Source organism: Hyalella azteca, unplaced genomic scaffold, assembly GCF_000764305.2.
Source record: "Hyalella azteca isolate HAZT.00-mixed unplaced genomic scaffold, Hazt_2.0.2 contig10876, whole genome shotgun sequence".
Classification (NCBI taxonomy): Eukaryota; Metazoa; Arthropoda; class Malacostraca; order Amphipoda; family Hyalellidae; genus Hyalella; species Hyalella azteca.
This window is the reverse complement of record NW_025940895.1, coordinates 272,529-290,655: the sequence shown is the minus strand read 5'-3', so window position 1 is coordinate 290,655 and position 18,127 is coordinate 272,529. Positions and strand designations below refer to the sequence as shown.

The 18,127-nt window shown below is 36.3% G+C and overlaps 1 protein-coding gene across 1 annotated transcript in view; it reads right to left on the bottom strand.

Moving 5' to 3' along the window:
- Window positions 1–7,789: 7,789 nt before the first annotated feature.
- Window positions 7,790–18,127, bottom strand: part of LOC108674812 — an 83,105-nt gene continuing 72,767 nt past the window's right edge. Inside the window, exons 15-19 of the mRNA XM_047882609.1 lie at window positions 16,399–16,514; window positions 15,089–15,302; window positions 13,024–13,314; window positions 10,489–10,664; window positions 7,790–9,896 (exon numbers count right to left, since the gene is read on the bottom strand). Of these exons, the coding sequence (XP_047738565.1) occupies window positions 7,875–9,896; window positions 10,489–10,664; window positions 13,024–13,314; window positions 15,089–15,302; window positions 16,399–16,514 (2,819 nt within the window). The 3' untranslated portion in view covers window positions 7,790–7,874. The remainder of the gene's footprint in view (window positions 9,897–10,488; window positions 10,665–13,023; window positions 13,315–15,088; window positions 15,303–16,398; window positions 16,515–18,127) is intronic.

The following is an 18,127-nucleotide window of genomic DNA, read 5'->3' as shown; positions in this document are numbered from 1 at the left end:
GATCGTGAGTTTTGAATATCTTCCTTCAGGTTCCAAGTCCATTATTAACGGACTTGGTCCACTATCAGAAGTAGTTACGAGTTTGTAGCTTTTTCAGCCATTAACCAATGGCTTTTCAAGTTAAACCCATCAATCAAAGAAGATAAATCGGCCAAATAAGATAAATCGGCCAAAGAAGATAAATCGATAAATATAGCAAGTTATGATAGTGAGGCGTAGTTTTGTTTGAGAACATGAAGGCGATTGGTTTACGAGTTTTCGAAATCGTCAATAACTTTGAGCGTCCTACAAATTTAGTTACAGTGTGGGCAAATGCCGACTTAAAATGAACGACCCGTAAGCCGGGGTATCCTGCTTTCCGAAAAGTGAATACGCTTTTTTATTACTCAACGGAGCAATATTAATTGATAAATTACGTTAAGTAATAAATTATCTTAATTAATAAATGACATTTCTATCCACTTAATTAATAACACATTACATTTCATGGTTATGAAAACTCAGATTCAACTTCAAAGTGAATTTTTTGATGATAAATAATAATATATTTCCATCACCGATCAGGATCAGGTATTTTCATTACGTACTTTGATGCTTTGCAAATTAGCACCAAAGTTGACACGAATGAAGCACAAATCATATATCGGTGGGAAATGTTCAACGAAAAGGAATTGTTCTGCAGAAAGTGGTCAGGGATCATCACAAGATGGAAGATGACGTTCATATATACGTAGGGTGCAGGGGGCAGGAGGCTGATACATTATTACCAGCGCATTTGGGCACGCGGTAGTAAGCAAACGTGTCGGCTGTGCAGTGCGTTAAAATGGCTATGCTTTGACTCTGTTGTAGAGTCGTGAGTGAGGGTAAATTTTACGAGCGGAGTGAAGGTAAATTTTACGAGCGGAGTGAAGGTAAATTTTACGAGCGGAGTGAAGGTAGTAGCTATAAATTCATTGAAGAATTGATCCGGTACGCGCAAACCAAACTTAATATGAAATTAGATAATTACAGCTATGTGCGGATAAGAGCACATATAGGAAGTTCCGAGCCACCAATTTAAATTCGATCAGCGTTTCAGCTAGAAATGGATAACTCACACACGGCAGACACGTGAAGCGTCTGTTTAAACTAACTCAACAAGTTTCATTGAGAAGTTCAAAATTCGTTTCTGAGTGGCATAACATCACCGAGGGCTCGGAAATATTCTCCTTATAATCCGAACTTTGGAACTAATATTCCTCGCACAAAGTTTGCTTTTCATCCTGCGGGCCTGAAGTTCCAGCATCCCGAGCTCTGCTCAAGGGCAGATTAACGGCTTAACTGATGGCCTAGCGAACATACAATTTAATGTTTTATTCCAGAATTTTTCGATGTCGGAAAGTGTTCGAAATAATTTATCGGGATGTCTTTCTCTGACAGGGGGTAGATAGATTTAATTCCCTTATTGTAATATATTATATATAATTTTTACGTCTGTAAGATTTGATTATATCAATAGATATTAGCGAATTTCTTCAATAACTTATTTAATCATTATTTTAATTAATAATAATTTAATTAATAATAAATTTTAACAAAGTTTACATTTAATTTTCATTCCGTTTTAGTTTATCCTTACAATCCGTTTCCACAGAGATATAACTCACCTGGAAATGATGGCCTCTGAAATAATTTCCACTCTTCGCAATTGCAAAAACATTTCGCCATAATAAATATCTGTCTATTATCTTTTATCGCCTATTGCGATAGTAGATAATTAGGCAGTTCATCCAGACAAACAAACAGGAACTTTGCAAGCTGCAAATCTCCAATCACGTGCAATGCCTTCAAAATTTGTCAAGTATCAGTTGCCGTTGTTAACCTAGCCCTCTACAACGTTAATTTAATTAAACAAAGTCGTTAAATAATGCTTTAGAATATTCGGAAAATAAAATATTGTACGCTGGGCGTTCTCGATTGGTGCTTCAGTGCGTTCAGTTCGGATCAAGTCATTTTTCATGCACAGCTACTGAGACTTCTCATATATTAGAAATATAGTCCTGGTAATAGATCTAAATATTAAACAAAATTTTTGTTAAGATCTTCATTCGCCGTTTTTATATTTAGGGGGTGGCAATTTGATTTTTTGCTGATGAAAAATTCCAGGCGAGAGGCAGTCATTGAAGCGGCACAAAGCTTCAAATTCCGCAATCATTTTCCCTCAGAATTTACACTTGAAATGTCTTCTGCTTCAACTATAAAAGGATACATAATTGTATGTCTAACGAGAGTCGTTCACTTAGCAATACTATTGTATATATTTTGTATACATAAAGACATTAATTAATATATGATAATATGTTAAAATTCAGAATGGAAACAAAAATTGCGACGCAAATGAGCTTCATTCGTGCAGATGGCTACAATAACGTTCTTATAAAGATAATGACCGCACTTGTTCTAAACTTCCAAACTGGTTTCATAATAGTTTCTCCTGATCCGCGGTATAAACAGTATTTGAATAACTTATGAAGATTCAAGCTAAAAAATGCAGGAAACCTGTTAAATATATTTAACATCCACCGTCGTAAATAAAATTCGCTGGTAAATTGCTGAACGCGAGCTAAGAATTTCGTGCTAACATCGAGAACAAGTTAATTAGAATGTCAGGGGATATAATTGCAAGGCGATCGAGAGCTCGGTCATTCGCTTTACGTTGAGCCAATAATTAAAGAACGTACAGAAATAATCGTGCAAATTCTGCACAAAAATTAATACCCGGCATGGAAAATAAGTTCAAATTATTGCTGGAAGAACGATGTTTCAATCAGTTTACAAATACCGACTAAATAACTAGGATTTTTGGAGGGAAACGCTACTAGATTGACAAAACTTATGCCGTATCTACATCAGTTATACCTACATCAACTAATCTGAGGCAAGCTACAACAGATGTGGTGAAGGAATCTACATCAGTTATGGCGAGGCAATTTACAGCAGTTATGCTGAGACAAGCTATGTACATCAGTTATGCTGACGGAAGCTACAGTAATTGTGCTGAGGTGAGCTACATTAGTAATGCTGATGAAAGCTATATACCATTAATATTTGGCAAGTTAAAGCAGTTCTGCTGATGTAAGCCACAGCAGTTCTGCTGAGAGTGGCTACATTAGTTATGCTGAGACTAGCCACAGCAGTTCTGCTGAGAGTGGCTACATTAGTTATGCTGAGACTAGCCACAGCAGTTATGCTGAGGTAAGCAAAAACATTAATATTAGGCAAGCTATAGCAGTTATGCTGAGACAAGCAACATCAGTTATTCTAAAGTAAGCCACAGCAGTTATGCTGAGAGTGGCTACATCAGTTATGCTGAGACTAGCCACAGCAGTTATGCTGAGGCAAGCTATGTACAGCAGTTATGCTGATGTAAGCCACAGCAGTTATGTTGAGGCAAGCTATGTACAGCAGTTATGCTGATGTGAGCTACATTAGTTATGCTGAGGAAAGCTATATACATTAATATTTGGCAAGTTAAAGCAGTTATGCTGAAGCAAGCTACAGCAGTTAAGCTGATGTAAGCCACAGCAGTTATGCTGAGATAAGCTAAAGCATTAATAATACGCAAGCTATAGCAGTTGATAAGGCTCATCATAATATTTATCCTCTCTTGACTTCAGCGTCTCCACACAACAACGGTAAGACACAGGGTTCCAAGTGAACGTAGCACGAGATATTTGGTCAAACTAATGCCAATTATTTTTGAAAGAAGACCTCCTGAACGATGCCATCAGCCTCTCGTATGTCCGNTCAAACTAATGTCAATTATTTTTGAAAGAAGACCGCCTGAACGATGCCATCAGCCTCTCGTATGTCCGCCTCTCATCTCAAGAAAAAGCAACATCGAACAATGGACATATTTTAGCCATGAGCTGGGAAGCGAGACATTTCAAGTTAAAAAATAGAAGAGTTGGTTACAAACGATTATCAACCCAAAATAACACCATATAAAATTAAGGAGACTATAAAATTCGAGTAAATCACAGCAGTCATTCCCAGTAAAATTTTTAATTAACTGTACGATGTAGGGATAATATTTTTGGGCGTTAAGCATTAAATCTCATTGATCGGTTTGAACTAATCCTGCCTCTAAGTAAACTAAGCAATAAATTAAAATAAAACATTGCCCCCACGTGGGTCTATTCTTCCCTAGCGCAACCTCAAGCAGCTGTTCTCCTTTAGAGTCGAGCCTCGGAACGCAAATAAGGTGAAAACCCGGGATCTTTTTCCGCGAAATTGTCGCTTCGGGAGAAGAACGACTTTCCTTTACCAGGAATAAGAGCTTGTTCTCAATTAAGCCCTCATGTCAGACCGGCTTTAGTTTTGGGAAGAAAATATTGAACGACCGTTCCTTAAACAAGAGTGCGATGAAAAAAGAAAAAAAATTTCAAGACAGGTGAAATTTTTCAGCAACAGCAGCGTTGATAGAACAGCCGTTGCATGCGATTATTGGAACTTGAAAAGCCCGATTTCGTAGCGACCGCCTTGTTTTGCCGGTTCCTGGGAAACTGTTCCGTGAAAAAAAATTCACTCTTCAAAAATAGTAGAGTATCAGAAAAACGAGTTGATCCGTTCGGATTAAGTTTAAGGGAATAATGATTTTAGTAACTTGTTTAAAGAACATCTTCTGAAAATTTCCCAAGGAAATTCCAGACTCCAGAACGTCCAACTTTATTTGATAAAGGGTATAAAACTCTTGTCCACATCTGAAAAAATTTACTCTGTTCTCTCTTCTCAAATTGAATCAATTACACGCATTTTAATGATGTAGCAACTGCAATGATAATCAGACAATAGTAGCTAAACAAAAATATTAAACTGTGATCATTAGTTAACCTGAAAAATATATTACCCACGACGAGAAATTAGTAGTAGCGGGGCCCTTTTTCGTAGAGTACAGTGGAAAACAGGACGAAGGAGTTTCCTTATTCTAAATAATAATAAAGTAAATCAACGTAAATTCACTGCGATGGCAACAAAATAATTTAGATTGAATTCAATCCGTTATGTAAATAAAATGCAACAACACTTTTTGATTATATATATAGATGTAAAGTATTTTCAAGTATATATTCATATAGGGATACAAATCACACCTGATTACTAAAGTTTAGTAGAAAGAGACACTTCGCATAGGCAAACACTTTCGTAAGAGTAGTGCTATACACAATAGAAAGAGGAAATTTACACATTAAACTACAATTTACAAATATACACTGACATCACATTCACTCAAAGTTCGCTTATAGCTTTCATTGCTAGGCTATGTTTACTAGACATAACCTCATTACAACTCATTAAAACTAACATAATTTTAACCAAAATGTCCTGAAAATTGGCTTGAACACTGATGAAACCCTATTAACTAAGCTTAAAGTGCGAGAAAAACGGTTTGAATAACTAAAGCATCCAGAAAGGAAAATAATAGAGTGAACACAGAATGCATCCAAAGTTCGGTTCTTTTAGAGCGTTGCTCAAACGGAACAAAAAGTTTTCATTTGTGAAATGGACAGCGTGAGTTCCAAGCACATGGTATTTCAGAGAACCTCCCTTACGAACACAACTATTTCAGTAGAGCGCAGAATGTAAGAGTAGAAACATGAAAAAATAAAACACGAAAAAAGCGAACTCATTCTAATTGTTACTTTCGGTCAAACCATTTCACATAACTATTTGCAGCAAACGGCCCATATACCGGAGAAAAACAAGCGAAAACATGGTCTAACGAGCATCCTTTAAAAACGGGTTTCTCTAAAAACTGTAGGGAGACGATTTAAGGAAAGGCGAAAAAAAGCTGGGCGAACAATTTTTGTAGGTTTAAGATGGGACTTGAATCTGTGTTCAACCTTGCCACCCGAAAATTCAGCTCACTTTCAGACTATCGCGTAACGTTGTGAACAAAAATTGGGTAACGAATCTAACATAAAAACAAATTTTAACTGAAATTCTTTTCTTCGAAGCATTTATTTAGATATCTAAAATTTCTGTCTCCCTTTGCAGTTATGCAATTGAAGTTTATTCATATAATAATATAATAAACTATTCTTTGATTACAATAATTCACCTTTAGCAGTGAACGATTTCTGGTATAAAATGACATAAGGGCCAAATGTAAACTAAATTCAATATTTTGCAGCCATATATACAATAAAATTGATTGGCATCCATTCATAACTCGCCGCCTCGTATGAGTGGCATTTTAACACAGTTTACGGTACGAAGATTGAGAAACGTAATTAATTTTGCTGCAAAGCAAACTTTGAAATTTTAATGTTAAGCGTCATTCATTAACCAAGCAAAAAATTAGTAAAACAGAATACAGACAACGGCAAATTTTTAAAGCAAATCAACTCAAAAATGTTTTTACAATTCAGGTAAAGAATTTGGGAAATAAATTGCGACCAAATCCGTGGAAAGAGTGCGAGATAGTCTAATAAATAATTATTGAGGCCATTTAGATAGTAGTGTATTATATATCATTTCCCTGAAGGCTTACAATTATCATGCGCTGAAGGCTTGCAATTTATAATATTCATGGAATTAGATTGTAAGTCTTGTATCATTGTTACTGCAACTATGTATACTTAAGAAGGGAGCCCTAACAAAACCTCAAAAAAATTAGGCACAGAAAATTTCAGCACCGATTGGAAGATAACTATACGAAAAAAGTCAGTGTACATAATGTTAGCATTTACTCTCCAAATTTATATGGCCTCTAACTACAACATTCTACAAAGTACTCAAAGTAATGTTGGAAACCCATTATGTACTGTGCATCAAATTTAAGCGAAAAATTTCCATGCTCGTGTCGAAAGTCTCCGTCAATTTGCCGCAAATGAATAGTTACAGCATCTTTAATATAAATCAGAGTTCTATGTGTTCTCCGAACATCATGTTTAAACAGCTCAATGACCAATTAAAACTCCTGCTTCAATAGAATTTCCACGATAGTGCAAATTAGAGAGTCTAGCTAAACTAAACTAACTAAATCAACCTCTGAAATTTAGTTAGTAATATACTCCAATAAAAAATTGACATCATTAAATACCAACAAAAAATTAGAATTCGATTACATTTAATGCCACCATTTCCCTGTAATGAACATTCCATTACAAGTTTCTTTTAGTTTACCGTAATAATTTGCAACCAAATATATTTAATTCTCTATAAACCGCTAGTATTGGGAAGTTTGTAGCGAAATTGAGCAACACACCGATGTCATTACACCACGACCTGAATGCAATAAACTCTGGATAAATTAAATGCGTCTCAATAAATTCACCTTAATGTCAGGATTTGCAGACCTGGTTCAAGCTTTAATCATATTACGGTAGAATAATTGTACGAGACACCAGTGCTAAGAATAATTCAAGCTTTCATGGAATGGTTATTGTCTGGAAGATATGTTGAAAATTCTTACTAGATCATAGTTTTAAGAAGTGACAAGGATACACCAAAATATAACACTGACACGTCCAGCCGAGGATTTACGCGCAGGTTATTTACATTTATTTAACAAAAGTGGATCAATTAAACGAAAAATTAATGTTTCTTTTGTGTTTACCTAAAATTTCACAACTACGACTTCAACCTGCAGCAAATATTAGTATAATAAATCGGTGAGATTGTGTAGAATTGTCTCCCATAAGTCAATAAATTTTAACCAGCATTATCCGACGCGATTTACCATCCAATCTGACATAATATTGGGAAAAATATATATATTTACTTCTTTACTATCTCAATTATTCATGAAAGCTATTGTAGAATTTATTATTGCATTAAGGGCGTAAAATAAATATAGCTTCATCGATTTAATCAAATTACTTGCTGCCTCATTACGCGTTATCAGAAGCTTGACTAGAGGTGTTATGTTCTCTTCTGCTCAACGATGAGCCTTGAAGAGATCCCGACGCCTGCATAATAACATTAGGCGTCGTCATGATATTGGTCAGCTGAACGTTCGCGTATGTATGAACTGGATGAACATTTACTAAAGCCAAGCCTCCTCTATCGAGTTGCAGAAGCTGATATTCTTCTGGAATCTGTTGGCCGACTAGAGTTAGATTTTGGTCGGCGCTGTCCGTATTAGCTTTCCTAACTTCATGCATGTTCCTCATGTGAAACTGGAAAAGTCCGGGATCAGAAGTCAGTTGGTGGATTTGGCGAACTTCCTCTGCTTTCTGTTGTTGATGCTGTAAATGTAAATTTTGCTGGTTTTCGTGAACGTGCTTCCTCTGGATCATTTGCTGCTTGTGTTGAGCAATTTTGGATTTGGGTTGGAGCTTTGGCGCGCTGGCTGCAGCAACTGAGACTTTGTTGTTTCTGTTCTCTTCTAAATCAGAAACTTTTGACAAGTTAGACACTTGCGGCTGAACTTTTTGGCTTTCAGTGTCGCTGATTTTCCGAGGAAGAATATTAGGGTTTGACGATCCATTAACTTCACAAACACTGAGGTCAGGCACGCTTCTGTTCAGAGCAGATTCTAAATTACCGCCTGCCTCGAGGGGAATATTAACACAACTACCATTCAGCTTTGAACGACTCAATGACGCGTTGCCATAAACCTGCTGCTTGTTATTCGGAGGCCGACGAGACAAGCTACTCGTGTGGGCATCAAAGGGGAAGTTCTTGGTGGAGTATGTTGATATTACTGACGACCCGTTTAAATTAATTAGCGAAGGTATGTAATTATAAGCGTGGTTAGCTACTAATTGTTCGGAGGATGATGAGGAACTGTTAAGCAACGTGTTCGAAGCCACATTGGCGGATATATTCGGGATGGCTGTACTCGAATTCATTGAATAAACAGGGTTAACATAGCCGAGTGTTTGTTGCTGTGTTTGACTTTTATTGAAAATTATTTTACCCTGATCAAATTGATCGTTGTTGTTAAAAACAACGGTCGATGGTAAACATGGTCTAGAAGTTAAAGGTTGCATTACAATAGAACCTGAATGTTGGGGAAAAGGATTTTGAGGCCCAGCAAATCTCAAATGTGGATTGATGAGAGTTGGTGGCATAGCAAAGCTAGGCCCAATCTGAGGAGCCGTGGTTTGTCGACTCGAATCCGAAACTAGAAGAGAATTTGCGTTACTCGCAGCATTGTAGCAAGAGCCTTGGATGAAAGGACTCGAGTTACTCGGCAGAGCCATGGAAACATGGACGGCCGGCTGGCCTTGGTATAAGGGGTTGTGGGCAAGAGATGGGAGCTCACTGGGAAACATGGGGTTCATCAAGGTCTGATGAGGATGTTGATTATTTGGACCGCTTTTGGTAGTAAATATTTTTACTGAAGAAATGCTAGTTGGTTGTTGTTCGGTAGTCATCGAAGGACTCGATTGACTCATATCAACGTTGGTACCACAAATCGTACCTTGTAGTAATAAATTTTGACTAACTAGATTTGCGGGTGAAAATTTAGAAGCATCAGCAGCACTTGAAGCTTCTTGGGATTGCTTTTGAATCAAAGATTGATGCTGCAACAACCCAGCGTGAATTGGAATCTGAATTGGGTACTGATATGAATTCGAGTTAGGAATATTTTGGAGCATCATTTCACTGCCCATAATAGTGCCGAGACCATTTCCTGGAATTGTGGTAGTGACGCAATCGCGAGCAAATTCATTTAAGGCACCAAAAGCGGTAACATTGGAGTTCGAGATACATTTCGCGACGCTGGTCGTGTTAGGGCCAATAACACCAACGATGCTCTCACGGGGCAAGTCACTTGAGACGCTTTGGTTTTCGGCTGATGGTCGTAGACACAGGAACGATTGAGGAGCAAAAATTTGAGTTTGTACGGGTAGAGGAAGCGGAGCTCGTGGAGGTAGAGGCGGAGGTTGTACTTCGTACTCATCCTGAAAAGTGGATACGAACTTGGCTGCAAAAGTTGAAGTTAAATTGCGGTGAAATAGCAAAATTTCAGAAAAAATGAAGGTGAGGTGTAACTTCAAAACTGCGTGAAGACGTGATTAGATTTGCATTAATAAACTGAAACGCTGGGACAGAAATTAGAAAGGCCGGTTCATAGAAGGAGAATAAAAAGTTTATGATAGTGAAGCAAAAATATTGAAAAGTGCATTACAATAATTTATGGCAAAATGAAAAATTACAATTTTACGAAAAACCAAAAGATTAGCCGCAAAATACAGCAATGAAAATGCCCCAAAAATGCAATGATATATTTAAAATTAAAATGAGAACATGGAAACATTTTTAGAGATGAATCAAATATGCAGTAATAATAATGCAAAAATTTTGAATCAACTGAACCCGCTCTTTCTTCCTCTTTTCAAATGAAGTAAAATATGCCAACAAATTTAGTAACATTCAATTAAATAGTAAATTAATGAAAGTATGATGGCAAATTCAGTAACAGTGCAACATCCCAAACCTGGACCAGGGAACTTCAATTGCATTTGAAAATTAATTCCTGAGTAGATTACTCACTTGATCTGCTAAGCCTGCCGCCGAATTCCCTTTCGTGCACTGAACCTTCCCTCGCGACGGCCCTGAGACTTGAGCTGCGGTCGCTGCGCAATTTTGTGGTTGATGAAGAGGCGATTCCGCAGATGCTTGCAGATTGCCGGACGTGAGGCGTGTGGGAGTGAACGCGGTCACAGCATCTGCCGCGGTACACGGGAAAGACGGTTATTCTCTGCACTGTTAGAAAAATTACCGTTAACGGTATTACCGGCGTTTCAGTGGCCGGTCGCCACGTGAAAAGAAACAACGTGTCTCCGTTTTTATTTTAATTTAACACTAGAAATCCGTAAAACATCTGAAAGTTTATTTCTAAAACAGTTTATTTTCACGGGCGACCGGCCACTAAAACGGCATTGGGACCGTTTCTTCACCGTTTTTTCTAACAGTGTGCCATAACCTGACACGGGGAGTGAGCGTGTAATGCGCCCACGCACTTACAGAGGCGGGAGAGAATGAAGGTTATCCTGTGAGGCAAATTGAAAGGTAGGGAGAGGGCAGATGCTGCTGTTTGATGCAATTTGGAAGGCAGAAAAAATGGATTTGCTTTTCTGAAGCGCCTATTAGCGCAAGAGGTGGTGTGGGCAATTCAATTTTTACACCTTCAACGCTGTGAATAAACTGATTCTCCCACGAAACTGGAAATTTTGAAGACAGATAGTGCTCTCAAGACGGAATCCTGTAAATTGTAGCGAATTTAAATTTTATTTTGATTGCAATTTAGAACTGAGTAAACAAATATCTGAGTAACAATTAAAGTGTAAGATAAAATTAGAATACAAAATAGAATCGGTAATAGAGAATTCTCTTCAAGTATGAAATGGAGGCACTCATTCAGCTTCACAACTGAGCTCGTTTAACAACAGCGTTACAAGCTAAATTATTAAAACTCATGTTAAATCACCACATGTTCAAAAAAGGAATTATCTGGGAATAACATGTTATAAATAATATGTTCTAGCAATGAAATATCGCATACAAAAACATCTAGGCACAATATGTTGCAAATGAAGTGACCTCACCGTGACATGTTCACTGGAAATTATCTCTGCAGAACATGCGGGAGAAATAAGCTACGTTAATATTTGCTTCGAAGCTTCCGCCCGCGGGCTCCACGCTACGTGGATGATATATTGTTAGATAAAACAATGAACTATAAATTTTCGCTGTAACGAAAGGTATCCTTGAACCTTAAAAGGTTCAACCTTTTATTCCTTTAAATAAAGGCGAATAATCTTGATTATTAAGAGAATTATTAATATATTCACAAATGATTGGACCGTTATAAAAAGAAAAAGTTCGAACAAGCTGTTAATACACACAAGATAAAAGATGTTAAAGGTATACATGCATTTTAGTTTAAATTATTTAAGTTTGATTTATGACCAGAGAATGAGTTTTATTGATCATTTTGTGTTCTTTTCCGATGAATCGAAGACTGATTTTAGTTGTGGTTGTACGATTGAAAATCAGGTTCCCGAAAGATTTTTTCCATTTTTTTGTAATAACGTTTCATATGTTTCAACATGTATTTTCAAGATATACGACGCATTTTGTCCTAAAATTTAGATGGACACAAGTGCAAAATCGCGTACGTAGGAAACTACTCGAAAATTGAAGCCCGAAAATAACTCCAGAGACAATGTCGAAATTTATGATGAAGGCTAACCATACTGATGAAGGCTTGAGCTAGCGCCAGTCGAATGGCATCGTATGACGATGCTGGTGCATTCTTCAAATGAAACTACCAAATTTTTAAGACCTTTGACATTGTTTTTCTGGTTCCAATTTTTGAGTTGTAACCTATTTTCGTGTATTATGTACATATTATTATGTATTTCCAACCTTGTCTCATTTTTAGTTATGTCCTTTTTACGTGATTTCACGGCTATGCCGATCCAAATTTCATCACTGAACGCGTTTTATTTTGATAATGAATATTGATACATTCAAAAATTTATTAACATATTAGAAATACTTCATGGTAATCTGACTTTTCATCTACCAACGCCAACCAAAAATGTTGTTCAACTTGAAATAAGAAGAAAAAACAACTAATTCTCCGGTCTTTGATAAAACTTGTGTAAATAAGAAAATTCTGCCATTCTATGATAAGTTCAGTATCAATAGCCACCTAGCATAAATGGTTCAGGTTGAAGTAACGGTGTCTGTAATTATATCTTAAGTCGTGTTGCTTGCAACAAAACGCGGACAAAAGTTGGCCCGCTATACTGTTACAAATGTAATGATTTTACCATAACATCTAATATATGAAAAAATGCTGGCACAACAAGTAACTATTGAAATTATCTCTCATTACGACATGTTCCACTTGAAATTATCCTAACACAACGAGTTACAAATGGAATGATCTTCCCATAACTTGCTCCATATATTGATATCAGCACGCTAGTATCTCATAGCTTGGATTTTTATAAAGAACTTTAATTGGCATATTATAGTAGGAATCAAGTTCACCATTTAAATATCAAGTAAACTCACCTCCACCAGAAGCCGCGGCGCAAGTTTCGCTGTTGTTGCGCAAATCCACAAGACTTTCACTGGATCCCTCCGCCTCGAGACCGTCTGTCTCAGGACATTCTCCTTCCCTCGCTTGCTTCTCGCCACTTTTCCGGCGAGATTTTTGCCTCCATCGACACACGGCAAGACTTGCCGCCGTTACCAGTAGCACGGCTACTGCTGCTGCACTGGCGAAGCCAACGACAATAATAACAAAGTTGTTGCCCAACCGAGGCGTCTGATCCGCCAGTGAGAAGCTGCTGCCCTTGTCAACTGCAAGAACCATATTTTAAATGGATTAGATTTGACGAAAATTTAATAATAAAATTCAAAAAGATTAAATAAAATTTAATAATTCCTATCTGTGCAAATATCTGTCACAGTCCAGCTGCATGAATGGAAAACAAGTTTACGCTCAAAATGTAGGGTGAAGAATGCTTATCATTAAATACCTGTATAGACAATTTTCTTGCAAATAATTGATGTTTTATCATAAACACACCCGCTCTTCCGATTTCTCCATCCACGTGCAGTAACTCAACGAGACAACCAATTATCGTGTCTGACATTTAGCGTCCCATGAAAATTCACTCCTAAAGATAGAGTGTAACTCATTTTCTTATCGATCTCCATCTCATAATTACCAATTACTGCAAAAAAATGTAATTTAAAGCTCACGAAATTTCATTTGTGTACCCAACTTTTATGCACCTAACTCCTGCGCATAATTTTCAATCTGACGTAATTTGCTAGCCAAGCTGCATTATCTGGTAAATTACGCTGAGATTTACCCACCGAAAATAAAAGTAATCTCAAGAGGAAAAAACGGCAATGTCTGCATAAATTCATCTTGTCTCGAAAAAAATTACACAGAATTTGTATTAATTTCGGCATAATTTTCATGTCCCTTTTGAAAAACGATCTTTCAATTGTTCAAAACATTTTCAAGGTCTAATTATCATGATGTACTTATGTTCTTCTAACGATCTTAGTTTTGCCATTCCTCAGATCTAACTCATTTTTATTTCACGCTTCCTTAAAATTTAATTAAAAAAAAACACACAAGGGGCACACAAGGGGCACAAGCCAATGAAAAGGTTGATATACCACTCATAGATTCCGCTTCAACTTATGTTTAGCACTCATGTAAGAACTATTAGTTAAAAGCATTATCGATCCTCCAGATTTTCGTCGTAGTGAAATAATTTACATCGCAAACATGATTCCCTCAATCGATACTGTGCACTCATAACATCACTGATTCGGAATACCTCCCGAGGTATTCATTTCCCATAAGTTGACGCACTAAAAACAAGACGTAACACTAATAATACCTACTTGAAATTTTCATACTAACGATCATATGATCATCTAAGCACAAATTATCTATTTCATTTTAGCTCCATAAAAATCTTCAGCAGAACATATCATCACAAGCTATCAACTACTGACCTTATTATTCCCAACTATATACCTATAAACTCTTCGAGCCAGAATTCGACTCTTATAATCATTGATGTGAACGCAAAATTTGCCTTGGGATGCTATAGCTTATAATTCTGTGGACTTGCGAAACCTTTTCGTTCATTCGTCATCCGTCGGCTGTAGAGTAAAGACCGAACTAAAATCAGGAACTAATTTTGGTGAACCTAGTTTTCATTTTCGAACATTTTTTTGCTGTTTATAGAAAGCCTTTGTAATTACTTGAATATTTTTTAATATTGTTAATAAATTCAATGACCTTTTATCTTTGAATAAATTTTGTATTTGTAACGGTTTCTTTCCAGAAACCGTGACTCCTGGAAATATAAAGCAAAAATGAACCCTAGATGCACGAGTATTCAATAAATACTGCCTTTGACATGAGTTGCGCTGTAAAGCACCAAATTGTCCACAACAATCAATAACGATTAAATTTGGATGCCACCATCACTAAAAATGCTTCAATTCGCATTATGACTATTGATCAATTTCTTTATATATCGCCAGGCTATTGCCTCCAGACACGCTCCCGAACACTCAAGCTATGACTACGATTGCAACTCACCGCTGGCTCTGACAGTCTCGATCTCGCTGCTTATCCGCTGCTCAAGAAGGCTTCTTGTGGACACCAGGAAAGCGCTAATGGGTCCCACCCCAAAAGAATGACGAGCATGAACTTCAAACAAGTAGCTGACGCTCGGCTCCAGATGAGACACCGAGAACTTCGGTTCCAAACTTGACGAGGTGAATACGACCTCATGAGATGACGATTTCTTCACCTAGGACGGGACATTAATTTTAATTTAACGATACGATATTATTTATTTATTTAAGATGTTATTTAACGATAGGCTCACTAAATGCTAACGCCACGTCGTGATAAATTATAACATTTTTCGTTTCACGGGGAAGTATCTATCTGATTGGAATAAAATTTAACCGGATGCAAAAAATAATGAGAAAAACACGTTTGGAATTATTAAAATGAATTCTTCGTCAACAAAACACATGACAATATTATTACTCTTGCAGAATACCTGGGGACATAATATTACAGATAAAATGTTTTACATATATGTTTATTTTATATAACATTATAAGTTTAATAAAATAATAAAACACTTTATGGATTCTAAACGATGAAAATACGAAGAGAGAGGAGTAATCTGGCTAAGATGAACTCTATTAGACGATAAAAATTCGGATTTTTTTGAACAATGAAAATTATTAGCTAATACACTCCGTTGAAAGCGGGCATGGCATTAAATATATTCATAGCGTGTTTAAATGTGGTGGGCGAGAGACATCATTCCATCAAACTTCGGAAGCAGGTACATATAAGTAAAATTGCTTCTCTATCGCGACAACATTCGACAAATAACTAATTGTATAAAGAAACAGCATTAAGGCTTATTGCTTGGAGCAAATTTTGTAATTCTTTTTCCCTCGTGGACTTTACCTGACGAATCGCCATGATTTCACCAGCCTTCGAAATGTTTTCTTTTCGGTTCTGACTACTGAGTGGCCTACTGAAAGTTTAATTTATTGCGAGTAAAGAGTTCACTAACTCACTAAGGAGCTGGTGAATTTATACAGACTCTGTATTGCAAAGTGGCGTACCAAATAAAAATTCAGTAGTGGATGAATATTGGGCTGGGAGTGACCGTAATTTTTCTTATAGAATGGGCCAGAGTCAATCAATATATTCAGAGCCAAAGAAAATAGTGGGCCAAACAGTCAATATATTCAGAGAATGGAAAATTTTTCAGGAAATTTCAAAATTAATTCCTCTAATTCCACACCGATGAAATTTTGTGAATACAAACTATGATGGGCCTATTATTTCTAGGTTAATAAGAATGATGAATAATTCACCTTGATGGCGTAGGTAATGTTAAGACCGTCGTCGTCGGTGATAGCGAGACAAGCGATCTCAGCGGTCGTAGTTGTGACGTCACTCGGAGTGCAGCCAGTCAGAGCTCCTGGAGGTTCTGTGCCACGAGCGGTCAAATACATCGCAAATACCGATCAATTTGATATCATAACCAATTTTTAATATGAAATTAAATTATTCATCAATCATTGTTCTGATGACTATGGAACAAGATTTACACAAAGAAAGCTATTGGAATTGAGCGAATTTAGTAATAAAAAACCCAGAGCAATATAGAAATTTGAGAAAGTTGGTTTCTTCGTATTCGGGGAAAATAATAATGCATGACACTTTTAAATTATTATAAATGATAATCGTAGTGGCTACGTCTTTATTGAAGACATTTTGACAAATGATCTTGGAGGAATTTTTATTAATTAAGTTTAATGCACAAGCGTCGATCAAGAAAAAATCTTTACATCTTAACCATGGTCTTGAGCCGATAAAATAGTTGAAACATGTACACTGTATATAGTGAGCCTAAAAGTAAACAAACAAAGCAACGTTAGCTGCATGTAGCTTTTTTGTATATCTGCTAATAACCTTCCGTGACTAACATATATTTCTGATTCAACTTCTTTCAGTGTTATGTATACAATATTTCAATAACAAACAAATAAAACTGACTTTAATTTGAAGTATTTAAACTCCTCGTCAGAATAGTGTACTCCAATTCCACATTTTCGGAAAATTTTGCCCAGAAATGATGGAAGTCAAGCTTCTACTGATTTCTTAAATGCAATTCAAAATTACTTTGGTGACCAAGACTTCAATGTGTTGAAGCTTTCAATGTTGAACATTTCGCAATGTATAAAAAGTATTGGTGACGAGACAAAAAACTTATTTCATCCGTGCTATTTAGCATCATTTATTCCAGACAAGAAGTGCTCTGTGGAAAATTCAACTGTCGTTAAATACTAAAACAAAATTTCGAACTTTTTACCACCGCTCGCGAAAAGCGAAATTCGCCTTTTATCGTGGCTTCATTTTCTCTTGCTTGCGCTTCATTTGCTTTGCCATTAACTTTGTGATATTCCATAGGAAATACAAAATAGTGCTTCTGCAATAATACAGCAAATTGAAATTCTTTCAAAAGGAATAAAAATTCTCAGAAGTCATTGCAGGCACTAAAATTCCTAGTTTATTTGATAGTAAACTAATTATAAGTAATTTATGGGAATGTTCCCCACTCCTGGTTGAGATACTCTATTGCATAGGAAAGATGAGAGAAGTTTCAGAATTATATTCTACTATACTGAAAAAATATATCCGAGTGTTTTTATACTTAAATTACGCATATTATATCAAAATTGAATGACTTTCATAAATGAAAATGAAAGTTTTCATTTATGAAAGTCAATTTTACTCTATTAAAAAACCTTAAACGCCTATGACTTTCACAACCCATCGAAAAATCCACAAAAAATTCATATTATCGCTTATCTAAAACTTATTGAAAAATCAAGGCTGCTGGAAACTAAACAGATTCTCCTCTTTGGTATTTAGAGCTTGAAAATAGTCGTTTATCGTAGTGTATTTCATAAACGTTTGAAAGGTACAAATTCTCGCATACAACTGGCAAATTTTCCAAAAACATTGCATATCGTTATCTTAATTTTGCATAAAAGGAGATTTATATACCTTTATCCAAAATCCAATACATATAACACA